General features: G+C 36.7%; 1 protein-coding gene across 1 annotated transcript in view; it reads left to right on the top strand.

Annotated features, from left to right (window-relative positions):
• MYO3B (myosin IIIB) overlaps positions 1-27,751 on the top strand; it is a 213,236-nt gene that overhangs the window by 105,595 nt on the left and 79,890 nt on the right. The window contains exons 15-25 of the mRNA XM_075028469.1: positions 2,662-2,745; positions 3,430-3,632; positions 4,004-4,102; positions 5,300-5,414; positions 5,808-5,934; positions 6,079-6,289; positions 7,406-7,553; positions 7,796-7,949; positions 9,916-10,004; positions 11,533-11,662; positions 25,871-25,950. Coding sequence (XP_074884570.1) covers positions 2,662-2,745; positions 3,430-3,632; positions 4,004-4,102; positions 5,300-5,414; positions 5,808-5,934; positions 6,079-6,289; positions 7,406-7,553; positions 7,796-7,949; positions 9,916-10,004; positions 11,533-11,662; positions 25,871-25,950 — 1,440 coding nt within the window. The remainder of the gene's footprint in view (positions 1-2,661; positions 2,746-3,429; positions 3,633-4,003; positions 4,103-5,299; positions 5,415-5,807; positions 5,935-6,078; positions 6,290-7,405; positions 7,554-7,795; positions 7,950-9,915; positions 10,005-11,532; positions 11,663-25,870; positions 25,951-27,751) is intronic.

The raw sequence follows: 27,751 nt of genomic DNA, 5'->3' as shown, positions 1-27,751 counted from the left end.
TTGTACTGCCACTATGCTACGTGGCTATGGCTAATGTTCTGTTACGTTGTACTTTGGGAAATTTTTTCTTTAAGCCGTTTATTCCTACATCAGGAAAACCATCAGGTTTGGGAATTCTGAAGAGGACACAGTGGCATAAAAGAGACTAAAAGGTCAAATAATGTGATAGGTTTACCTGACCAATCTAGTTTCTTGGACACCCATGAAGTCCTGGCAGTTGACACAAGCTGCAGAGTGTTGCCGCACACTCTGATTCTAGCCTGTCTTGCACTAGGTATTGTAATGATTTACACCTGTGTAAAATAGGAGAGTCTCAATGCCACAGCAGATTAACAAGAGTTTGAACCAGTTTTCTGTTGCATAAAGACACTATCAAGCAATGGATAATCAATTACTTTAACTACAAGTCACAAAAAATAGGAACATTAACTAATTTTTTTAGTAAAATTTATTAAGGATAGGTCTAATATAAATGTAATACGGACACAAATCCAATTATATAGCAATGATTTTAATGAGAATGAAATACTGTGCTGTAGAAGCTAGATTTCTTTTTATTATATGCTTAAGATTCTAACTTTGTACTCTTTCAAATTTGATATGCTGTATATACAATAAATATTGAGGGCTAATAATTATTTTTATTTATAAAAACCTCCTGATTTTACCCTGCACATCACACAATAATTCATAGAAAATGCTTTTTTAAAATCACAAAAGCAGAATAAAATAATAAAAAACCTGCAATCAGAAAATACCAAGCAAAGATGACAAATAAAAGGGACATTGATAGTGAAGAAAAAAGGAGTTCTACTGAGTATGTGGAAGTACACTGGCCTGAGAGATGGCTAGTACTTCTTTAATGACTTAAATGCTCTTTGATGGAGGCATTAACTTATTCTGCAGGAGTACTTGTTTTCTTTATGTAAGAACTTGTTGTCTGGGGAAAAAAATTAGTTTTGACATCAGCCCGTCATGCTAACTTTGTACCTATTTAATATTGTATGTTTCATACCCGTTTAAGAATTAATTTGCATTTAGATCTAAATCAGGTTCCTGTTTTCTGTTTGCAAAGAATTACAGGAACATGTTTATCTCCATTACCTGGCCAATGTTACGTTGGTTCTTCAGGTAAAGGTGCATTAGAGAAGCACTGTAGCCAGACCAAATATGTATTGATTCTGTTTGTTTTATGCATTGAGCTTTGCCTTGTATCTTCCTGTGAAACCTGAAAATTGACTCCACGTCTAACATTACTCCTGAAACTAAAGTCAAGTTCTGGCCAATTCTGCAAGAGTTTTATGAAGAACTCATGGTCTTTAACTGTATAAACTGTTGTATATGACTTGTCTAGTCACACAAAGGTGATTAAATTAGGTATCATAACCCTGTAAATCTATAATTGGGTTATCTGTTTCCAAGAAGAACAAAAATACCCAACAAGAAGCAAATAAATGAACTGCAAATATCATATTGCACACATTATTGAGTCAATCCCTGCACCTGCTGTCAAACACCGCAAGACACCACCAAAGTGCTGCTACATCTTTCAAACCTTTTCACAAAGCTCAGTTCTATATGAAGTGTCATTGCATCAAGTATTTTAGGATCTTGTATCTTCTCCTAGCCAAAAATCTTGTATGTTCACAGTGTGGTGCAAATAATTTTCAGGTGTTTGCAGAAAAACACACAAATCTATGCAACTGCTCAGTGTTAACATTTTAATTATATGTCAGTTAATATTGTACCTTAAATAGACTAATATTTGTACTGGTGATCCATAGAACTCATGAAAAAATGGGAAAATAATAAATGCTGTTAGGATTCTTATTTGCTATGACCTGAAGTGTTCATGCTTCAGTGTTCGGGTGTGAACTGGCCTTCAAGGTGTACTGGCCTTCTACTTACATCTTGTCCATGAAGTGTAACAGCAGAAAGGAGGATACCAAGTGATTTAGACCATTCTAGCTAATTCCTGAGTCTGGAAGCCATTAGGAGAACCTATCAAATACCATGTGCTAAGGACTGCTGACTCAAGAAAATGGATATGTTCTCCCAGAATTATCCAATGAACACATGCATATTTTTCTGAAATGTTTAGGTGTTAGTTTGCTGTTCAAGCTTGAATACCAGCATCACCTACAGAATAACCTCTCTACACAGCAGCAATAATTTAAGGTTATTTTTAAAGCCAGGAGCAGACTTTTGGTCAGTATATTAAATACATCTGTATGCTGTGTTTCATGTTCCTATGAAGACAATGCAGTGAGCTCAGATGCACTGTTGAATTATGTCACATCAATGGAGCTGTGGCAATTTTCTAAATTTTAAGCATTTGAAACAAGCTGCATATGTGCATAGTGTGTGTTAGCCTGTAGACGTGGTCACTCATTTATGTGTTTTAGCCCTTAGTAATTCAATCACTGCTTCACACATGCACATTGCTATCAGGCATTGCGAGACACATTTTAGTAATCTAGGGAATAAATTATTATACTGAGCCTTTGCTCATCTTTCCTTTCAGAAGGGAGTTTAGGGAGTTGACCCTTGCAGTATTTTGTAGACTTGGTACTTAATATTAAATAATGGATAGAAGCAGTAATAGCTGAAATTGACCATGTGGTGAGCTGTGCACTTAACTATTTTGTTTTGTGTGTTCAGTGCATTATCATCAGTGGAGAAAGTGGTGCTGGAAAGACAGAAAGTGCCCATCTGATCGTCCAACATTTGACTTTCTTGGGAAAGGTATTTCTTAGACAACCATGTAAAACTATGAACAAATCCTCCAAGATCCACCCTCAATTTCCACTTTATTTAGTCTTTATTACTTAAAGTTGTTCTTGTGAATTGTCCCACTTGAGTTAGGGACAGAGTAATCATGCATGTGAGAGTATTGAATTAAGATAGTGCAGTATGACCCACACTAAGCCATTCAATATTTTTTTAAAGAGAAGGTGCCAGATCCTGAGTGTTCAGCACCTGTAGTTACCTACAGTGTTTATCACATATACCGTTGTTCATTTATACAATAAAGAATGACAGATCTTGCTATGGCTCTAATCTTAGAAGCTCTTACACATTAAATGTTAAGAGTAATGCTGTTAGTGCAAAACGATGGCAAAATCAAGTGTATAAGGTTAACCTTAGATAGATGTGTTTAGTTTTTTATGGTTTTGGTACTCTAGCTAATTATATGACACCACAGAGGCAGAACAATTGCAGAGAAAGAAGAATCTGGGTTTTCCTACCTGTGGGAGACTTCCTCATCAATTTGTTGGTCCTGTTATTGTATAAGTAGAAAGGTTAACACAGTATCTAAGTCCATACAAGCGTGAGAAAGGGATGCTATGCTTCTGAAGCAAGAATTTGATTGTGGGTAAGCTTTATATTCTTTTAATGATCCTTCTGATCTGTATCTGTTTTGTCAAGGCCAATAATCGTGCTTTGCGTGAGAAAATTCTTCAGGTGAATCCTCTGGTTGAAGCATTTGGGAATGCCTGCACTGCCATCAATGACAACTCAAGTCGCTTTGGGAAATATCTGGAAATGATGTTTACGCCCACAGGAGCTGTAATGGGGGCAAAGATTTCTGAATATCTACTTGAAAAATCAAGGGTCATAAAACAGGCTGTGTAGGTATATTAATTGTCTGTCCTTTCACATTTATATAATGTCTGGATTCTGTTTAGTTCTCTGAAATTCTTTATTTTAAATGCTTTTGTGTCTCCTGCTAAAGCAGTGATCCTTTGTACAGTGCTATGATGACAAGAATAATCAATTAGGTTCTTCTGGAGTGGAAGCCAAAGCTGCTCCATTCTTTGGAGAAATACTGTGGTTGGCTGGGTTTTCTGTGTTTCACAGTTGCTGATCCTACACCATTAAAACAAGTGGGAGATTTGCCATCTACTTCAGTGAGCTCATGATAAGAACTTCTACTTTTACATTGTACAAGATGCCACAAGAATAAACATGTGTGCTTTAAAAGGACACTTTTTTCTTCCAGGGGAGAGAAAAATTTCCATATATTTTATTATATTTACGCTGGCCTTTATCATCAGAAGAAACTTTCTGAATATAGACTTCCTGATAAAAAGCCTCCTAGGTAACTATCACTCACTTGTTTTAACTGCTTGTTGTAATTAGCTATTGATCAGCTCTTGCTTTCAGTATGATGCCTTAAAATCTCTCTTAATCCTACTCCATCCCTTAAGGATCTTTTTTAATCCTCCCAAGCAAAGAAGAGGATGGACAATAAAGCATTACATTATTTGTATCTGTTTGAAAACTTGAACTATTTCAAGAGGAGGGAGGAGGAAGAATCAACCTTATTATTATGTAGCTATTCTGTCATGCTTGCAAATCAGGAAAAACACCTTATAATTTCTTACTGTAATGCTTCAGTAAGAACCCAGAATATGCTTTGGAGTTGTGTTTTTTAATTGGTATTTGTAATTTGGGTGCCTCTGATATGTATCGGGTGAGGGGATGTGTGTGAAATGTCGGTAACACTATAATAGATAATTTAAAAGTGTCCTGATTTTGGCTGGGATAGAGTTCATTTTCTTTCTAGTAGCTGGTATAGTGTTATGTCTTGGGTTCAGTATGAGAAGAATGTCAATAACACACTGATGTTTTCAGTTGTTGCTAAGTAGTGTTTATACCAAGTTAAGGGGTTTTCAGCTTCTCATGCCCAGCCAACAAGAAGGCTGGAGGGGCACAAGAAGATGGGAGGGGACGCAGCCAGGACAGCTGAGCCAAACTGGCCAAAGAGGTATTCCATACCATGTGACATCATGCTCAGTATACAAACTGGGGGGAGTTGGCCTGGGGGGACTGCTGCTCAGGAACGAACCGGGCATTGGTAAGCAAGTGGTGAGCAATTGCATTGTGCATTACTTGTTTTGTATATTCCAATCCTTTTATTATTATTGTCATTTTATTATTGTTATTATATCGTTATTAGTTTCTTCCTTTCTGTTCTATTACACTGTTCTTATCTCAACCCACAAGTTTTACCTTTTCCCTTCCAATTCTTTCCCCAGTCCCACTGTGGGGCAGGTGGTGAGTGAGCGGCTGGGTGGTGCTTAGTTGCTGGCTGGGGTTAAACCACGACACAAAGAATAAGTAAAAGTTAGTGCAACAGAAGCAAAAACTTCTTTTGGATTAGCATCAAAGTATATAATTGGAAGATACTGAAATAAATGTTCTTTCCAGTTACCAAGGTACTTGCATTGAAGTCACTGGAGGTTGTACTGGCATATCTGCTAGTGTTGTCCTTTCTTTCTGCCACTCTGTTTAGATACATTGATAATGAAACTGGAAGAGTAATGCATGATATTATTACTAAAGATTCCTATGGAAGACAATTTGAAGCGATTCAGCATTGCTTTAGAATTATAGGATTCACTGACGAGGTAAGAGATCCAGTTGCTAACCCATTATTGACCTTCTTTATAAAAACCACTTCCAGTGCTGCCTGTGCACAGGCTGCCATTTGGTTTTGTGGATACACACCTGTGCCACAGAATCTCTCTTATGACAGAAGTGAACTGTGAAAACATAACCACACACTCTGAAGCCAAGACCAGCCTAAGGTCTTAGCTGGTACTCAGGCAAGTCCATTCCCAATTCTCTATCACACTGTTTTCTGTGTCAACAGCAGCTTACCTGAATTTGTAGAACTTGGTCTCAGAGCAAGCTACAAGCTTTGATAGCCATTCCAGTGTCCACCTTTTTCTTTCATAGCCTAAATATGATCTATATATGTAATTGGATTCCTTAAAAGTGCTTCTTGTCGTCTTTTACAGGAAGTGTACTCAGTGTACAGAATTCTGACTGGAATCTTAAATACTGGAAATATTGAGTTTGCTGCCATTTCTTCACAACACCAAACAGATAAAAGTGAGGTTCCCAACCCAGAAGCCTTAGATAATGGTAAACACATTTTCACATTGTCAGTTCTGTAAATGCAATATGATTGTATTTGTGAGAATCTCTAACTCATGGTAAAAGTTGGGCAATGCTGGTGATTTCCACTGCATAATCACAGTCATGTATCTTTTTCCCACTGTCTTTCAGCTGCTGCACTACTGAGTATTGGGTCAGAAGAACTTCAAGAGGCCCTAACCTCCCACTGTGTTGTAACACGAGGGGAGACTATTATCCGAACAAACACCGTGGACAAAGCAGCTGATGTGCGAGATGCCATGTCTAAAGCACTTTATGGCCGACTCTTCAGCTGGATTGTAAATCGTATTAATACGCTGCTTCAGCCAGATAAAAATATATGGCAAGTTACACATCACTGAATCATGTGTATTTACTGTGCATAGGTCTTTGATGGGTTCATCCATTTGTATATTTTTGATTTTGCAGAAAGGGTGCTGTGTTTATTTTGGCTAAGACTTCAAAATGGCTTTCATGCTGTGATACTGAATTCTGTTTCCAGGACATTAACCCCAACATTTTCGAAGAGCTGAGTGGAATTTAGCTGCTGATCCCAACAGAAATTGGGTAGTTAAAGTGCCACACAATTCTTTAAAAAGATGCTTCCTATGTAGTGAACATTAAAATCATACCAAAGGCTGGTAAATAATTGGAGTACACGGAAAAATATTCATAGTCCTTACAGTCCTGCTTTTGTAAACTGATCTCAGATCTCAGATTATTATTACAGATCTCAGATTATAATACAGATCTCAGGTTATTACTGTGCTGCTACTTGAGATGTAAGTGATGATTTTTTGGTTTTCGTAATTACAGAAAAGTTCACATTGTGCATCCTTATGATTTCATTGCCAGGTACTGATCTGGCTGCTTTGGTCTTTTCAAGCAGCTGTAGAGATTTTTAGAAACAAGAGAACCCCTTAGGTGGTGTGAAAATGCCTCTGATCTGAGATCTCTACTTGGCACTTCACTATATCATATAGACATGTCCTCATCCATACTTGCAGTTCTAGTGGTGACTGTGGTATACTTGAGCTAGCACGTGGGCTCTTAACAGTCCTGCTTGTAGCAGCAGCAGACTTGGTAATTACCCTTCTGACTGACTACAGCAAAAACGTACTATTAAAGCTTGACACCTTTTGTCTACCTGGAGGAGCAGACAATAGATTTTATTTGGAATCTGCCTACTGAAACCACTTGTTTTAATATGGCTGCTAAGGGTCTGTTACTATGTAGCTATAATTCTCCTGCCTTCTTCACAGAAATCTGCAAGAAGCAAGTGGAAAACAAAAGTGTTAATGGTGCTGAACAATGCACAAGTTGTCTTAGGTTCAAACACACTTCTTTTCCTCTCTTTTTGCAGCAGAATGAATCAATTATGCAATCTTGGTTACCGTGTTTATTTTTATTTTAACTTGGTGTTGCCCGTGATTAATTTTGTTTGTGTTTTCACATGCAGTAATGCTGAAAATGGGATGAATGTTGGGATACTAGACATATTCGGATTTGAGAACTTCGCAAGAAATTCGTTTGAACAGCTGTGCATAAATATTGCTAATGAACAGATACAGTTTTATTTCAATCAACATATCTTTGCACTTGAGCAGGTAATTCAACTCTGATGAGGTCTAGTTGAATCAGCCATCCTGAACCATAGATCATATTCAGGAGTACATTGTAAACTATAAAATGGGTATGTGATTTAAATGCAAGATAATGACATCTTTCAGTTGAAGTTTTGTAAATAATGTTATTGGGGCCTATAGAGTATTGCTGTGCATCATAAATGTCCTAATGACGGTGTTGCTTTTACTGGTTCAATATTAAAACTGTGCTGGTGACTTTGTAGATGGAATATCAGAGTGAAGGAATTGATGCTACTACAGTGGAGTATGAGGATAACCGTCCACTTCTAGATATGTTCCTCCAGAAACCCATGGGTCTCCTGTCTCTGTTAGATGAAGAAAGTCGATTTCCTCAGGCGACAGACCTTACTTTAGTTGGTATGTGCAAACAAAAATTCTGGGAAATAACAAATATATTTTGAGAGGGCAGAATGACATCTTTACTCAAGTTTTACTAGCCTAGTCATCCTGCTGAGCCTGTGCCATTTCAATTGACATCATTGCACTTCATCATTTTTCTTTGCTTATGTATTTTCTGTTCTTTTTATATTGCAAAAGTTATCTTATATATCAGGTGTCAAGGGGTTATTGTATTTCCAGTGTTACAAGGAAATAACCTGTGTCTTGTCCCTGTATGTGGGGTACAATAAGCAGCCTTTATCCCCATTTACTGAAGGGAAGGCTGAGACATAGTAGAATCTTGTGCCTAAGACCACCCTGTGAGCAGCATTAGTGTTGAGAGTAAAATTTAGATCTCCCAGGCTCCTAGGCCCATGTTTATCCAATTAGAAAATACTGCTTCACTCCAGATTATCTCATCATAAATAGAAAGTGTGTGTTATTTCTGGTGTGCCATCTGGCTGAATATTTCCTTTCCTTCATGCATATTTTATGTATATCTTAACAAATCTTGGTGCCAACTTTAAAAAGTGCAGCACATGCCATATTTAAAACTGTTGTCTTGCTTTTATTTACTAGAGCTACATTCTTCCCTGCAACAGGAAACAGAGAGTTCCAGTTCCTTCAATGGAATGTGCAGCAGAGAGTCAAACTGTTAGTCAGAGAAAAATAACAGCTGCCTGTTAAATTGCATGATACATGTATGAGATTTTTCACTTCTGCTAGGCTGAGATGAAACTTGAATTTAGGTCGCAGATAGAATGAATGCTATGGTTTCATTCCAGTCCTCATTTGTGTACTAAAGCTGTATGCCTCCACATGGATCCTGTAAATCAGTTAATACTGAATATTGAACTTACACTTTCACAGAGGCACTTTCCTTAGTCTATTGCCGATCAGTCTTACTGCTGATCTTTACACAGTACAGCAGGATCCCTCAAGGAGACAGCAAAGTTGGGATATTTAGCCATCTCCAGATGTGCCAGACAGTCATTAATTCCACCACCCTCCACCCCCGCCCCACCAAAATTCCAAACTTAGTTCTTTTTGCTTTAAATAGAAGCTTGATTAAATGTTAATAGAAGGAAAAACCTAACACAAAATATTAACGAATTCTAATGTTAGAAAAAACATTTTGATAATATTTTCTGACCTACACAACATGACAGAGAATTTTATTAATTGATTCTGGCCTCAGGTCTCCAGTTGCTTATTCAGATAAAGAAATATAATAGCAAGCTTTACAGTATCAGCACTAATTTAATTACAAAATATTAAAGAGCATGCAAAATATCACAGGGCATAAAAGACATTTTTCTTAGAAAGTGGTGTTTCTTTTTCTGTCCGCTCTTTAGAGGTAGTCACGAGAAAAAGAAAGCCTCTTTAGAAGAGGTTTTAGATAGAAGTCTTATTTTCTGTGGAAGTCCAAAGGTAAATGAGAGATGGTCCCAGCCTGAAGACATTAACGTATACTTAAAACATGATGCACAAAGTGAAATGAATGGGGAAAGGAAGATAGGGAGAATACAAATAATAGGTATTTAAGCAAGCGAGATACATGCACAGCTTTGAATGTGCATAGTTGAAGTAAACCCACTCCAAATCCTATATATGCATATAAGCAAATTCATAGCAAAATATGAGAAGTCGTCACACCTTCTCATTGGCCCCTCTTATTTGATAGTTTTCCATGCACAAAATTATCCAAAGAGTGGGATTTGAAAGACAGTCTTACTGGGCTGGTTTAGAATGGGCTGTTCAATTCAGAAGTGACAGCTTTGAAGAAAGCACAGAGAAGCTGTTACACAGCTATTTCTGAGCAATCTGATGATATATGTGTTTATAGTAGTTCTGGCTTCTTGAGCAGCAAACTGTCCCTAATTAGGATGAAGATTTTACTTGTCACTCTGAGTCACTTATATCAACGTCTCTTCTCAATGTCTAGATAAATTTGAAGATAACTTACGATGCAAATACTTTTGGAGACCAAAAGGAGCGGAACTGTCATTTGGTATTCAGCACTATGCTGGAAAGGTAAGGTCATGTGATTTTTATGTAGTTCAAATAACAGTGGTATGGTCATTATTTGTTTTATCCAAAGTTTCTGCTTTGATTTTTTTTTTTTTCATTTTAAGAGACAAAATGATAAAGTTTATGGAAACCTAGAATCTACGATAAAATTTTCATGTGTAGTAGTCCATTTTAGAACCTACCCTTAGGGCTCTTTCACAGATTCTGTAGACAGTAACCACCTTTTATTCTGAAAGAAATCTGGCACCAGAAGCACCATTATTACAGTCATTTCAAACGAGCAACTTTCTGGAGCCAGAACAAGCTATGTGATTGTAAACCATCGTGTGAATGCCACAGTAGTTCTGTGTGTGTGTATATAAGTATGCAGATAAAATACAATGTAAAACAGCATCTGTAATAGAACTTAAAATCCTATAGAGAGTATTGGAAAGACTAGAGCTAGCTAGCACAGATGTTTTCTTGTACTCTGCAGCACCTAACTTCTTTTGTTCTCAGCAGTTCACATGTTATTTTATATGGGGAATAACAGTCCAGTTGTTTTACATAACATGAGCTTTGCTTATGATTTCAGGTCCAAAACCTTGTTTATAAATAAAATCAAAATGAAATAGCCATGTTTTATATAATTATCAATTAAGTCTCATCTCTGGCTCATTATAAGACTCCAGAATTTTAACATATGTTTTAGTAAACTTTGTGCAGCTTTCTGGCTTTTTAAGAATAACTGTAAAATTTCACACAGGTTTAGTAAATTCTTTGTACCCAAATGGCCAAGTCATAAAAGCACTACTGGCCAGTTCTCTATTGCAGGAGAGCATTCAGCTTCTGTGTAAACTAATGGACTCTAGTGGAATTAGGCTATAGAGGAATATTGCTAGTGATAATAAAACAGCAGATCTAAAAAATCACTGCAGTTTAAAAAAAAAAAAGAAAAAAAGTTAAGCATAATTAACTGATTCTTACATGAATACAAATAGCCAGGCATTAATTTCTAATAAAAACAATTAAAATAATTGAAATAGATGAATGTTTTGTTTTCTTACTATCATTTTTAAAGCAGTGAGAAGCCTATTTTAATGTACCTAGATGTGCAACTTACCCCTGTTCCTCCACAGGTCTAGTTCTAGATCACAGGTTTGGTGCGGACAACACAGAGATGATGAGCACCTGAGAACCATTTCTTATTTCACACTTAAACTGTCAACTTAAGCTTTAATTGAGGTACTCTGTTATACTGCATTATGCATACCATAGTTTCATGTGACAAAGAATAATACAACATGATTTAAGCCATTTAACCCAATTTGATGTGCAATGACATGCTGTGAATATAGGTGCTGTTTATATCCAGTTCACGTTCTGAAGACACTGCTGTAACTGTACAATTTTAAGTCCTTTGCAGATAACTCATTGGCTTGTCAGAGCCAACTGGTCTACTTGGTCATCTTGACTGTTTACATTTTAAGGAATAGAGTAGTTTTTGGGTAACCCTGTTTGGCAACTTTTCTGATTCTGTTTCCCATGCTAGGTGTTATATGATGCCTGTGCATTCCTTGAGAAGAACAGAGACACTCTTCCTGCTGACGTAGTGGTGCTGTTGCGAACTTCAGAGAACAAACTTCTTCAGCAGCTGTTCTCTAGCCCGTTAACAAAAACAGGTATTCTCTGCACAGCTTTGCTCACATTGCAACCTCTTCAGCTACCCGCTCCTCTAAAACTTAAATTGATTCTGGACAATTTTTTTTTTTTTTAATTCTTTTTCAGCTCTGCTGTTTAAAGTTTCCTAAGAGAGAGAGAACATTCCTAAAATGTTATGATCGTATTTTTTTTTTAAATGTGTGGACATGAATTCTTTTAAAAAACCCAGGCAGAAAGATTGATCCCTCACTCCAGAGAAAGGAAGATTATCTAACATGTAGGGCAAGAACTCATTCTCAGAGCAGGATGAGAATATGGGAGTTTCTTGGTTCTTAGTCCTTTACTAACATCAGTTCTCAATTGATAGATTATTGTGTACCATGTCTTACAGTTCATAAATCATGCCATGTAGATCAAGTTGTTTTGGTGGTAGTATCCATCTATTTAGATGGATTTGTGCAATACATAAAGTTTCTTACAAATTATAAAAACCACATACTAATCTGCTAGAATTAATTCAGTTGATTTAAAGCTTGTTGACACTAACTTACACAAAGTGCACACATCTGTAGCTAAATAAAACAGCAAGATGAAGTTTGATTTCTCCATGAATAGATGCCAGAATACCAGTAACCTATGCAAATGATAGTTCTGCAGTATACATGCAAACAAGCCAACAATGTACACAACTCTCAATACTTCCTACATTTTAAAAGTATCTTTTTCATAATGGGTAAGAAAAAGATGTAATACTAAGGAATAGTCTAAATACGGTGGATTGTATTAGATTGCAAAATTCTTGGGATCTGATATGACACATGCAAATGAGGTTGTTGTGGTTTTAGGTAGAAACGTGTACATGCACTAAGTAGTGCTGTGTAGGCTTATTGTACATGGGCTGTATATGCAATTCTGTGCCTGTGCAACAGCTCTGTCTGGGATTTCTGGACCCTCAGTAGCCCAGTTATAGTCTCTGGTGATGCCTTTAACCTCTTTTGAGATTTCTATGTAGAAAAAGAACATCTGGAGAAAAACATATATTGGAGCCTTCTGTGCACATGTAAAACTGATAGCAAAATATCTGTTTTTCCTACATAGGATAGATTCCTGTTACAATGTCTCTGTTCTTTTTCTGTAATTGGAAGGTTCTAGATTACCCCCCTTCAAATTATGCTTTTAGAGGTCCCTGAGAGGTGAGGATCCAATGAGGAATCTGCCTCTCCTTTCAGCTATGACAAGCTTAGATGGAGGGGGCTATAGTTTAAGAATGAAGTAGTATTGGTTTGTGCCCAAGTAGGGAACAAAGAATCTTTGTGTCTACTTCTGACTTTTGAGGCTGTATCAAACTGGTAAAAGGGATTCTTTTACTCATGCTGGATGGATCAAGCAAAGCAAAAAAGAAAGCTCACATGTGGTCAAATGTGCCTCCACACCCCATACTAGCCATTTTGTACCTTGGAGCTATTGTCAGAATGTAACAGACTAAGTGCTTTGTCCTGGTTATCAGTCCCAATTATTGTAAATATTATACTTTTGATTTTATTGCTATTTTTAAATCAGAATGCTGATGCTTTCATGCAAATTCATCTTCCTCTGGCTTTTTAGAGATATTTTCAGTGGCAGCAGCACTGAACTTGGGTATTTTGCCCAAGATGCATAAAAGGTTCAGTAAGAAGATACTTCTTGTTGCAGTAATGTATAGTTACCAAATTGGTGTATTTCCATTTTTTTTGTTTTGCCTCTTACATTGCTTCTTTGTTTCCTGTTTACATGAATTGCCCGCTTTCTGCCTCCCAATATAGAACATATACCTTTCCATGAAGAGCACACAGCAAGTTGAGTGTTGTCTTTATTTCTGTCAAGTTGGTACAGGACATCCTGTTAAAAAAATTATTGTGCATATGCTCCTGTGCATGGTGTTACAAGAATAGCTTAAAACCCTTATGTCATTTTTATTTTTTAAAAGTCTTTGTGATTTTGCTCTATTTTTTCCAGCTGTCTAATATAATTGGCACTCACATCCTGTCTTGGGGCCTCTGTGTTCTAAAATCAGATTGTTGCCAGGTTTAGTTTTGGCAGCTTGCAAGATAAATGAAAGGTTTGGCTGAGAACAGAAGGTATTGCTGGCAATGCTGCTTCATCTCTGCTCAGTGAAGAAAGATAATGCTGTTCTCTTAACTTTCTACAAAGAGGCTTTTGTAAACAAAAGAACAGTGACTGAGTAAATGTCCCATCATACTCTGTCCTTGCCTCTTAGCCCTCTTCCCTCCACTCAACATGTGCTTCATTCCTAAAGCAAACCAGGAAAAATACAGATTAAGATTCATAAGCCTGATACAATTTTCTCCAGTTTTTTGTAGATTACTGACTGGTGTGAAAGTTAATAATTTACATGGAAGCTATATTGCATCTTTCCAGGTAACCCTGACTTGAAATGAGCCTTCTGCCAGTATCTCTGGTGTTTTGTTTGAAGATGAGTGACAGCACATTCTCACATCTGCTTGCAACTAGCTCTGGAATTTGCAGCGTAGGTGGTTTTTGCCAAGCGGCGATCTCCAATATGTGTAGTAGTCACTAGGTGGTGCTATCCCAGAAGCAAGAGGGAATTTGGGACTGGTAACATGGGTCTGACAATTACTGAAAATGTGGTTCTTAAATACCAGTAAGAACAAAAAGATGCCTTTCCCACCCCGAGAAGATCCTCTGTTTGAAGTATATTTATATAACTGTCATGTCTTCCGCTGTCAAAAACTAAGCAGCAGCAAGAAAATAAATATTAAAAAGACTAAGTTCTTTTACTAATTTAAGATCATGTTAATCCCTGTAATTTATCAAATATACTTATCCCCTCTTAACAAATGCTTCTATTTCACAGTAGCAGACTGTGTAGTTTAAAGGGCCAGGAATTAACAGCAGGACATTAAATATACATTTGTAACAGTAATTTATAGTTAAGAGAGTGCACAATTACTGATACGAGACACCAGAACTTAAACATTCTGGCACTAATTTTGTAGTGTATATGCATGTTTTGTCATCTTTCAGTGGAAAGTTAGGCACCTTCGGCATGTTTTGGAATCTGTTCGCACTTTTTAGGGACCTTTAACTTCAAAACTGAATGAACATAGTCTGATTTAACCTACCAGTTCTCCCAAATGCTTCCGTATTTGTCACTTTTTTCTACAGACACAGCTTCTTGTGCTGAGAATTCTGTATATTCTGAAATTAAAGTAGAATTTACTCCAAATACAAGAGAGAAGTTGAGCATTTTAAAAATAAAACAACAAAAAACGTTGCCACTACTCCAGTTGAATGTACATGTTCCCATTCAGATATAATGCATTCCTGTTTGTCTCTAGTTTTAGTTTATTACTGTTGCAGCTAAAGCATCAGAAAGAAAAGGAATCATGATCTAGAATATTAGTCCCCTTCTAAGAAAAGAGGGCTTTAACTGGAAAAATTAAGGAGAGCCTTAGTACATTCACTAGTGGTATCACTGAGGAGTCAGACCATTTGACTCACCGTCCTGATATTTAAGAATTTTTGCAGCATCACCTTTAAGTGGCGGTACCATTGGACTGCTTGGGCAAAGCACCACTGGGCCTTTTTAAGACTACAGTTCCCTCTTCGACTTTTCCTCTTTCTTACCTTACATCCCCCAGCTGACTAGATCATGCTGGAGGGATAGAGAAGTGTGCCAGAGGGGCTTCATCTTCTCAGAAAAGCTGCAGCACAACATGATTCTCTACTCTTGAAACACAATCTCTGCAGACTTTTTGCCCTTCTGTGACTTACAGACCTTTAGAGCTATTGTCAGGGTTGCTCTGCTCTGCCTTAGGTCCTTGCTGGAGAGAGGGGGAAGAGTTGGCACCTGGAGGGAGGGAAGGAGAAATCCTCCAGACTTCCCACCACCAGAGTAGAGATGCTGGAAAATGTCCCTGTCCTAGCTCTCAGGATCTGTAGTGGCTGGGCTTGACTGAGTAGAATAAATACAGAGCTGAGTACCATTACCACTACAGCAACGTCATGTCGAATAATGTTGGTAGCATTTGGTATTGCTCACATATTCAGAGTGATATAGTATCAACATGTCATCCATTGCTAATAAACACTCCTTGTTCATGGTGCCCAGATATTTGAGCATAATCTGTCACAGAGAACTGGGATGAAAGTTTTCATTACCTTCACTGAAGACTTAGGATAGTGATGTTTTAACAAGGGAATTTTTTTGTCCAAAATAGGAAGAAAATAGATTTTTTTCAAAACCAAATTAATTATAATTAGCCTGCCTAAAGGTCATTTCCTCTCGTCAGTATTGATTTTTAGTCTGTGTTCTTTGTGCCTTTGAGTCTCCAGCTCTGCTTACAGCCCTCAGACAAAAAGTAATTATAAACAATGTATGTCTCATATTAAAAAAAACAAAACAAAACAAAAAACCCAAAAAAACTAATGGACCATGTGTTAAGACAGAATGTGAAAAAAATGTTTCAGGCTTTCTTTATGCACACTAAAGAACACAAGAACTAGAGCCTTTTGCAAAATCCCTTTAAAGAACTGCTTTTTGCTACTCCTTGGTGACAAGAGTACTATCTCAATATTTATTTGTCCATAACTTTGATAGCAGCTGATTCCTCATGAAGAGTCAGAAACTGAGGGAAACAAATGGATTTTCTTGCATTTCAGTCCCATGAACAGATACTACTGGGCATGGAGTGAAATCTTGGCCAGTTGAAATCGTAGATGCTTTGCCATTGTTTCAGTGGAAACATGATTTGACTTGTCATGTTTGTGACTGTGCACTTCTGTTGAGCACAAGCCCTTCCTCTAGTGATACTTAGTGGCAGGCCTCTTGGCTTGGTGTGTGTCATTCTTATGCCCTGAAATATAGTGTGTTTCCATTTGGGCTTAGCGGATTTTTTCTCTTAATTCCACACATCACAATAGAGCAAAAGACTCAAATACATCTTAATTTTACTAATTTATTCTACAATAAAATCTTTTTATAATGGTACTTCTGTGTTAGTATTTTCACCTCTAAGAGATAACTGTAGGCACTCTAAGTCAAATGAATCAGAAACAAAGCCACTGTAATTATAATCTAGCTACTTAAAGATGAATCGGAATTTATATTTTGTAAGAATTTGGGTCAAGTTAATGGAAGCTATATATTATCAGTCGGGCCACAGAGGCTTTCCTACTTCTAACTGGTCCATATGTTAAAAGCATATAAAAGTTAATCAGTTTTGCTTTGGTGCCAGTGTGTTGTGTGCAAAGAGAGGCTTTAAACCACAGCTGTGCAATGTAACAATTGTGAACTTCACTGGGTTGCAGATGTGGGACATGAGTAAACTAAATTAATTGTAGCTTAACTGAGTTTAGAGGTAGAGTGTTGGATTATGTTTTATTTAGTTTTTTAGTTGAGCATTTTACAGTTCAGTGTTTCTTTCTCTTCATATCCTAAGGTTTTGTGTCATAGGACAAATGCAGTACGCTGATGCTTATAAGACTTGCTGGCAGTAGGATGCAAAACATGCCCTAAAAATCAACTCATCTAGAAACAGAACCATCTATCAGATCAAAGTTAAGGTCTCAGTCCTGCTAAAGCTTTATATAAGACATAACAATTATTTACTGTGGAGATTAACTCCCTATAAATATAGAGTGTCAGTGAATCTCTGGAATTGCACATGGCAATAAGCACAAAAGCTGAGGAGGGTCAAGATAGATTTATCCTCTTTATGTTTGGTACAGGGTGTTGCCCAAGCACAAGTCCACTGTTTTTAATATGAGACTTCACAGATTACATTGTACTGAAAATGGGCAAAGGGCATAGATATTTTTTTTTTTTGCCTCCAAGTGCTTGCAAACTGAACCCTAAAAAAAGTAAAAGTGGGCAAGTTTAAGAACAGGTCTTGATGAGCTTACTGATTTGATTCATAATAGGCCGTTCTCTGTAGAACAAATCCTGAGAATAATTTTTCTTTACCTTTCTCTCAGAAGAGAGGAGGTATCTTTTCAATTTTCATGTTTCTGGCCTAACTTCTCAATTTTATAATGAACATTATCTCACACTAGTGAACAGTAATTAATCTTAACAATTCATTGTATACTAATTAAATTAAAAATGTGTTGATGTTGAGGAATCAAAAGATGTATTAGAAGATGATACTGTTTTTAATATTAACTAGCAGACTGTGGGATCTCACTGTGGAGCATATACAGAATTTAAAGAGAAATATTCAGAGAACATTATACAGTAGTTGTTTTAATGAGTAGTTTACTAGGCAGTTTCTACAGGCACCATGTGCTGTAAGGTCAAACTGTGTCAAAGATGCTTGGTACGTTATTGGAAGCATTCAGTAGCTCTCAAGATCAAATCCTAGAAGAGCAATTATTTTTAAATTTGCTAGTGAGTTTGTAGAGGAGATAAATTTGTTGAATATTCAGATAACCTTGCTGGTTTGAATATCCATAATGGTTTTTGGTGTGTCCTTTACAAAGAATGTGTTTATATTTCCCACTCTTTCAAAATAATTTAAATAAGGCTTAATGTATCAGTGGAAGACAAACCTATGAGTCTGTGCTGGATTTTGTATATTTGTTTCAGAGTATTTTGTACTCCAAGTGTGCTGTCTTACTATGATTTATACTTTTATCCATTTTCTTTATTCCTTTACCCTACAACAAACTGTGAAGGTCAGTACTTTACTAAACCAGCATTATCTTTTCTCTTATTATTTGACTACTTCTTATGTATTCCAACCTGATTTGGCCTGTTTTAGGAGAGCTTATAACTGAACTGCCTGGACAGCAGGTCACAGTGTGTGTCAAAGACAGAAAATGTATTTGTGGGTGTTTGTATGAATGTGTATTTGTTTCATTAAGTGTGGAGATACAATATAAATGAGAATAATGTTTTGAATTGCCACAAAAATAACTGATTTTATGCTATCTGTGATAATATGTGGAAGTGCTGAGAGCCAGAGGAGCAAACATTCAGTTGAGAAGCTTTTGAGACTTGATTAAATTAGTAGTCAACATCATTAATGCCTAGATTTAAAAAATAGGGAGGCCCGGGACTCTGATAAAGTTCTGTCACCATGTTTCATCCTAAATTAAGACTTTTAAAAGACAGCTTTTCTCTTGAAGTATCAAAACCTGGTTTTGATGCCATTTTTATCCTGTCTAGCTTAGGGTCTTAACTACTGGAAGACTGGTAGTCATAGTGAGGTCAGAGAAAATGTTCCTCCATTTTATTCCATGTGCCTTCAGTGACATCTTTATACCTGAATTTTTACCACTGAATTCATTGGGAATCTTCGCTGGCTTTAGTGGGATTTTGATCAGACTGTGTATGTGTGGAGCAGCTTCAGCAGCAGGTCCTAAGCAATGGAATATATACTGTAAAATGTTTTATACACTGTATGGAGAGATAGAAACAGTGGAATAGAAACAGTGGGCTGGAAATCACAGTTCTTTACTTCTCCTGGATTTCCTGTTTATTCACTGTTCTTGTAGAAAATTATTTTTGCCTCAGGTTAAACTGAGTACTGTGAAGCTTAGTGTTTGAGGACGGTCCTTAGATCGTCAGAGACAAGATGCTGAGGTGTGACCTACCAGAATGCTTGCTGTTGGTTCATGTTGGTGGGGGAGAATAGATAAAATACTGAGATAACTACTATGTTCTTCATAATCAAACTTCTACTTTTCTAGATAAAGCACATATGATTGGGGGGGAGGTATGTTACATAACATGCAAGAGAAAGTTTGTCAATTACATAAAACAATGAGGGGAGACCAGATATGAATCAGCATGTGTGGTAACCATATTTTCAACCTGATTATGTTTTTAGAAGTATTCTTTCACATACCTCTGGAAGAAGAAGTAAACTTGTTATGTGTCCTGAGTTGAGGTAATTAGAATAAGGGGGGTTTGGCTAATGCTGAAAATTAATGGAGATTTCCACAACAATGAAGTCTTCACGAAAAATACACCTCTGTAGTTTTCTTGTAATCTCAGTTACAGGTGTGGTACAGGAACCAGGGCAATCTACTGGGGCAACAGAAAACCTCGTGTTGATGGTGAGGTGCTTTGTCGATGACACAGACTGCAGTGTTCTGTTACTGTCTGCTGTTCCCCAGAGATTTCAAGGTTTGTTGTCCTGAGTTGATTACACACAACAGCATCAAATCATACGCTACCAAAGACGTGAACGGAAGTTGCTGAGGACCATATCTGAAAGAAATGGCCAATGTCTTCTGGCAATGTATAAATCATAAAAAGCTGAGCCACTTTGTTCTGTAACGCAGCAGCTGGGAGACTGACCAGATCAGGCTGTGGCCAGCCTGCCAGTCAGTCTCTGGCCAGTTAGTCAGGTCTCCAGCTAGGCAGGCTACAAACCTGACTAAAGAAAATGCTGGGCATCAAGCAGCAGAAAACTCCAGCATTGTTTACACTATAACTTCTCATTGCTTTTTCCAAACAATTTTTCCTTTTTTTCATTTTTGTCTAGATTCAGCTTCAGTTAGCTCTCAGCTGTACTTAGTGTACCACTCCTATCATTAGACCTGTGTTTGGACAGAGGTGCCCAACCTATGCCCACCGGCTGTGGCCAGATAAAAGAGTTTGTCCAGCAGGCAATTCACTCCCCCTTCTGCCACCCTCTTTTCCAGAGCCATGTGACCCTCCATTGTCCTGTTCTTGGGAACCTGTCTATCATATGATCAGGCTATGGCATATGTGCTTTGCCTGTTGTCTGTAAGTTTGGGACTATGATGTTCTGAGAATCACATAAGGTTTGCTTATATATCCTATGATCACATGTATGCCTCTAATATTTTCAGGAAATGTCTGCATTTCAGTGAACACACTCCCAATCAAGTAGATGGCTACATATGTCTGATTCAATTTAGCTGGAAAATTGGGCATGTTGCTTAAAGTAGCCATTAATATTCAAGGTTGTGTTTTAAAAATACCTTGGGCAGTACCACTAACTAATTATGTACCATAATCTGTTCTTCTTTACTAGGTAAGGGTAAAAGTTAAGACCTTTCTTACTGAGGTCATACATTTACATACCTTGGAATATAGTAGGCAGTTTGACCTTCGTTTCATCTCAGCTGCTGTCAGTGTCTGTCTTCCCTTGCATTCTAAAAAGTCCACTAACCTACTGTGTTAAAACGATATTTAAACATAGCTGTGATGATTGCAAGCAAAGTTTCATTTGTTGCTGTAGACATCACACTATGTGTTTGCCAGTGCGTGCTTTACTAACGTGGGAAGTGGCCACTGAAGTGCCTGCGATGTATGCGGTAGAAAGCATAGCAGCACTGAATTTACACTCAGGTTCTCCAATCCCAGTCTAGCAGTGTAAAGCCTCTAAGTATATATAAATATGATCTGTGTCTGCTTCATGCTAGTAAGACTAAAGAAGCCTTTAGTCTAATTGTGAATCAGGATTAGCATTTGTCAGTTCACTATGGCATGGATTTTCCATTTCAAATAATCTGGGCCAAAAAGTGCATCTTTTTTGCTTCTGAAGCAATTACTCATAATTAGGTTATTCCCAGGTGGGCAACACTATTACTAAGTTTTCATGGTTAGCAGATTCTGTTTTATAGCATGAATCTGATTTTGGAAATACTATTTCTCAGTTTTTATTTACTTACTCTGAATAGGAAGTAAAGTGATTCTCTTTTCAGAATAAGCAGCAGTGGAAGTGTGTCTGTATTGATAGCTGTATTCTACAGACTATTTTTATAAATATATTCTTGTGTAAAATGTGTGGTATATGAGAAAATTGGATTCTTAGCTTTTTATTGCACAAGATCAGCTTAAATTACTTCAGTGACTCAAAAGAATAGAGTTTTGATAGTCAGTGACCAGATTAGAATTAGTACCCAATAAAAAAGTACATGTATTCATTTATAGTCGAGTTAAGAAAAGCTTAGTCTTACAGTAGCAGAAGATGAAAATGCATTATGGAGATAAGCAGTCAACTTCCTTAGGCTAGATAAAATATACTGAAAGGAAAGACAGAGAAGAATCTGTGTATGTCAAAGACATTGTCTGACTCTGTACCTCTTCTGGAGTGCAAGTGCTTAGCTGTGATTAGAAGTAGTGTCAATGAAATATGAATGCATTGTAGCATTTCTGACCATATTATACTGTATCTACATGGTGTTTCAAGTAACCCCTCTTTATCTGAACCAGAAGCATGAAAGAAATTAATAAAATATATGAGGATAAGGAAGGAGCTTGTACTGTGCCCTCTCTATAATAGTAATATCCCTGGTACAGCTTGTACAGTAAGGTGACTTTGTCATTAGGCTCTTTCTCTGTAAGTCATTTGCACTTCACAAACTAAACGTTATATCAAAGCTTAATGGAATTCTTACCTGGCATGCTCTTACTTTGGGAGGAGTGATCTATTGCAGAGATAACCAAAATGAGGTTATAAATACAGTGCTAATACCACTAGTATTTGCTTGATGCTACTTACAGAACCCATCACCTAAAAATAATGAAGCACTGACAAACCCTAAGTAACATCAGAACATCCAGCCAGAGAGTGTACTTCTCCTAATTAGTATGGAAAGTCAACGGCTGGACAAATCATTAATTCGGCCAGATCACACAGTGAGTAAGTGCCAGGGATGCAAGTGGGAAGCCAGGAATGCTGACTAGCTCTTTCTGAGATCTAGAGAGCACTTCCAAAGTCCAACCTGAAAAAAAGAAAACCCATTCCTTCTTTCTGTGCTGTGTAAATACTTTCAAAACCTCTCCTGCTTGGCTTTGCATAATAGAAGAGATACAGTACTTTGACAGTATGGTCTTTCTCACCTAGCTGAAATGAGGTATCAGTGAAGAATATGTTTGCAGAGATGTGAGATCTCCTATACAGCTTCAAGACAAAAGGAGTTTTGCTGGGCATTGGCACAGTGAACTTAGCCAGTGAGTGCATAGATTTTTGTGCTGCTACTTCTCTTTCTGTTGGAAGCTCTCAGAGCATTTCACAAACTTTAATGACTGAAACTTCTCAAAGCATTAATGATATTCCTAACGTTATTGAACAGAGGGAAAAAACACTGGGGCTGACTGACTACCCCACTGACACAAATGAATCCCAAAGACCTTAGCCTCTGATCCAGCAGACACATAGGTAGGTAGGAGCCTTAATTTTTCAGATGAGCAGTGCCATTGAACTCAAAAGGAAATGCATGTGAATAAAATCAAACATGTACATGTTTAAAAGATTAATCCTAATTTTAACCATTAAATTCTCTCCCCTCCCTCATGAATGTCTTTTCCAAAAAAACCTAAGAAAATTTGGAGAGGGTTTTAAATCGCTTAATTGGTCCATTTTATGGAGTTGGATTAAATATAGGTAGTATTTTATTTAAGACTACATGGATGTAATTTGTATTTTCTCTAAAGTGTTGACCATATAATAGGTGTGAAACTAGACTTCTGAAAGGCACAGTGCAATCTTTTAACCTTTAACCGGTTTAACCTTTCAGGGAATCCATGGCAGTTTCAACTGGCTATGTTATTATCTAAAAATGTTTGTTCTTCAAATATTGATGTTCTTCACAAAGTAGAATAACATTTAATTATTTTTGGTGTGTAAAATAATAAATGACCTTGTACATGAAAATTGAATGCAAGGACAGGTACCAAATGTTTACTGACTATAAACACCATGCTAACTCTGGGTAAAACATTTCTTACTATGTAGACTAATTTTCAAATGACATTTGTTCTGTTCATTAGTTTTAATGGCTTAGAGATGTTAAAGATAGGTAGTTATTTTCCTGAACATGAACTAATTGAGATGACTAATTCACGAACTTTTATTGAAACATCATTTTGTGTTTGATCTGGAAAAGAAAACCCTAATAACACTTTTTCTATGGATTTCATCTGATGCTACTATTCAGTAGTTATTAATTACATAGGAGTTCACTTAACACATGAAATAAGCACTGATAAGAATCCATTCCTAGAAGGAAGTAACTAATGAACAAAATCACAATATGTAAAGCTTTTCTTTTTTTAAGTAGGAACTGACCAGTTTGGGGTTTTGGGTGGTTTGTGAAGTCATTAAAGATTTTTTATTAATAAAGAGGTTTATTTATTTGCTTGGGTTGCCAGATCAGAAATGTTAAGTTTAGTTTTAGTTTTGCATGAGGTGCTAAGGGAGAGCTCAGGGATATTAATTATGAACCCTAGAAACCTAATGCCAGCAGTGAGTGTGGTGAACCTTCAGCAGCTATCCGAAATTTTATTTGATTGTTAGAGTTTTGTAACTTGTTATAAAATGCAACAAAATTTTAGTCATTTTAAACAATCTTATTCAAATTTGTTTCTTTTCCCAACTCCCCTCTTCTAACCCATGTTGCGTTATCGGTTCTCCAGTGCAAGGCTCTCAAGCTTTAGACTTGCTAATCTGAAGCCTAGCCAAAAACAACCTTTCCAGGTTGTCTACTTTAGCAAAAAAAAAGGCACAAAACAGTAGTTTCTAACATACAAAAATATCAAAATTACAGCTAAGAGAAAAATAAATTCACTAACTAGTTGCTCATTAAAGTCTTCATTTTAACCTTAGAGAGAAACATGTATGTACCGTGTGTGTATAGATATACAAGATTTTCAAAACAGAGTTGCAGTTCTCATTGACCTACACAGTATCGCCTAAAGCAGTTTCCAAAAAATGTGGACATACCTTGTGTTCTGCACTGTGATTTTAGACTGTCAGGTAACATACGCTGTTAGAGCTGGAAATGACGTGCCAGTTATGCAGCATAGTGTCAATCCCAATGCCAGCAGCTTAAAAGAGGAATACTTTTTAAAATTAATACAGAATGTTTGAACTGCCCCAGAGAACATCATTGCTGTGTTTGAGTGCCGGTCCACAGATTGTTTTCAGGGGATTGGTATTTTTCTTGTTCAGAGGAAAGTAAGAACAAAGTTCCTTTGAGTCTTATGTGGACATTGGGTTTGCTCTGCTCCCTTATGGAATAATTACCAGCGATTAAGTGTTCTTGGTTTTCGTTTTTCCCATCCTGTCTCCTTACCAGTTATGTAATATATAGTTTAGCAAACTCTGAAGACTGTTTAGAGTTACCAGCTTTCTGTAAAGCAAACAGCTAAACACTGGAGTTGATGCAAACAAGGCACTTAGCATCTGAAAGAAGTGTTAACACTTTATTTACATTTAAATTAAAATGGACACTTATTTATGTGTTCTGGTTCTGAAAGGTGTGTGGTACATCTGCAGAGGCCTATTGTTTATTCATGCTGTAAATCCTTTGAAATGTGTTAAAATGCTTCCCACTCATTATAAAAATCCTGCCACCCATGGATTAGGGCTTTGATGTCACCAATCCTGCTTCAAAGGGTTCTTTCAATGCTATTAATCACAGTTTAGCCTCTGAAGATATAGCCAGAGAAAACATTTGGACATCTTGTGCTAGACTTGCTAAAACTTTGAAATATACAGAGTGTCTTGCATATGCACAGTCCTGTATCACTTCCTCTCTCTTCTCTGAGCCTTTATTTTGAAAAGCTATTTTGTGATGACTTTGGCTTTCTACAAGTACAGAGGAAAAAGTTTAAGACACGTCATACTGTACATTTAAAAAGAGGCACTCGTCTTTCAGTTGACACCACAATATGTTTTTGCCTGAGGAATTGAGTCAGTCTTTAAAAACCCCAAGGGACAATAAGATTGAGGATTAAGCAGGCCTATATGTCAAAAGGTCAAAAAAAGATACCGTCTTATCATTTTCTCATCTCTTTCATTAGTTTGTGAGCTTAAGATGCTGTCTAAACACTTCAGGATCCACATGATTTCATAGAAACAAGATTGTTTCTGCTGTCTTTTTCTCTTTTAAATCTCTCAATGAGTCACAGAGAAATTGATTACTAGTGATTGAGTTGTATGCCTTTGTGCTCTCGTTGTTTTCATCAGCTCAGTAGCTAAGGTCAGTGACATACCACCTTATCACTGACTTTTTCCTCCCTTTTAAATCAACACTGCACTCTGTCATGCCTGTGCTGAATGCTCTGCAGGCACAATTGGTAATGAGCACGGTGTGGAAAAAGTGTGGTGGTGTCTGCTATTTTTAGTACTATTGTACAAACTGATTTTCCACCATACAAATTTTTTTCCCTACTAAGCTTCTTGAACAGTTTTTGCAGTATGTATTTCTTTCTTTTTGAACAGGTAACTTGGCACAAGCAAGAGCCAGAGTGACAGCAGCATCTAGGTCTTTGCCTCCACAGCTTAGTGCTGGGCGTATCAAGGTTAGTAGTGTTCCCTTTGAAGACAAGCAATTGTTCATAAAATATTACAGCAAGACCATGGACACAATGCTTAGCTGATGTAGGTATATAGTAAGGTTCTTACCAAATGAGAGTCTGTCTTAATATTGGAAAACATGCACCTCAGCTGGGAGCACTGTTTCCAATTTTGGTGAGGACCCTATTGTAGAATCCAGTGAAGAGTCAATTTACTACTGGTTAGTCTTTAAACTTGTGGAGTGAAACCTCAGTTGCACTGATATTGATAGCAATATTTCTCTTTATTTCAATGGGGTCAAGGTTTTAATCTGCCAATTGTGGCCTAGAAAGAGATTTAATTAGGTTAAATTTGAATAGTGTATTTAACAGTATGAAAGGTAAAATTAAAAAAATGATCTGTTCCTTTTTTATTCAACTTGCAAATGAAAAACCAGGGGACATTTGTGACTGATAGATGACAAGAAAACAACAACTCGGCAAAACCACTATTCTTTATAAAGAACAACTGTAGAATTTAAATGCTGCTGAATTTTGCCATAAAAAATATGTGGCATAATTGCAAAAGGATGGGATAATTTTATGGCAGTTAATAGGATGTGTTGCCAACTGAGTACACTTAATTTGTGAGGAAGACTCTTGTGCCTCAAGCTGATAGCATGTACACCCCCCCCCCCCCCCCCCGCTTCCTCAGTAGTACTGTTGGAGTTATCTTAGTTAAGGGTTTGGTGGTTTGTTTTGGGGTTTTTTTTGCCTCCAAAGCAAACAATAATAATTTTTAAAAACAAATGTGGTAACGTTCAAAAGTCTACAGAATTTTATGTTCTAGGTTTTCTATTTCTTTTCATTCTCTCTTGTTATTAGGAGTTTATGAGCAAATGTTGATAAAGTAATTCATGTCACCCAGACATCTATATTCTTCACTGTACCTGCAAATACAGGTGTGGATTTCAAAGATTTATTTTCTCTCTGGTATAAACACTTTCAGTGCTGAAGGACAGATAATGGCCTTTCCAATTTTCTTGTATTATACACATGTTGTCTTCCACATCCAGTTATATTCAGCATAAGCTTTCTAAGCATGCATCTTATTGATACAGCTGGAATGGAATAGAGCAGTTGTCTCTCAGAGCTTTAATAAATATAATCAGTTACTAAGTAGTGTTTAAGTGGTTTTTCCTCACCTTTCAAATTTTTAAAGAAGGAGCTAAAAGACATGCATAAGTGCAGCACTGTTCAGAAAATGTTAACTGAAATAGGTTTTAGCTGAAAAAAAAATCTTTCTTATAATTTCATAAAACTTCTAATTAAAACAACTTAAGGAAAAAGATTTAAATTACTATTTTACAATTTGTTAAAAAAGTCCAAACTTAATGATTTTGTTTGGAAGTTTGGAAATTTTCATTTATTGTTTAATTTATGAGCTTTTTTGCTTAATGTATTTTTTGGTTTTACAGTATTTCATACCATGCCAGCAGCAGGTGTGGTCAATATGTGAAAGTAATAATTTCCAGTGACTTTATAAGGTGACATGATGTCATAAATCATTCTTTTAATATTATTTCAAAACTATTATAAGCAATTTTTTCTAGTAATGGAACATTTTTGTCTTTTGTAGGTCAAGCTGTTTTCCATTTCAGTTGTAATTGTATAGATGTTTATTGTACGTCACTCCTACTGTCATGTAAAAATGTGACTTAACAGTTGAAATATTCTTCATTTTAATTTAAGAAGAGTAGCTAGTGATTTAAAACGGAAGATTATATTATGACATTATGTTCTGTTGCTTTCTACCAAGCCAGTTGTG

The sequence above is a fragment of the Buteo buteo genome, chromosome 5 (genome assembly GCF_964188355.1).
Source record: "Buteo buteo chromosome 5, bButBut1.hap1.1, whole genome shotgun sequence".
In the NCBI taxonomy this organism is placed as follows: Eukaryota; Metazoa; Chordata; class Aves; order Accipitriformes; family Accipitridae; genus Buteo; species Buteo buteo.
The sequence above is the reverse complement of the archived record's forward strand: the minus strand, read 5'-3'. Positions and strand labels throughout refer to the sequence as shown.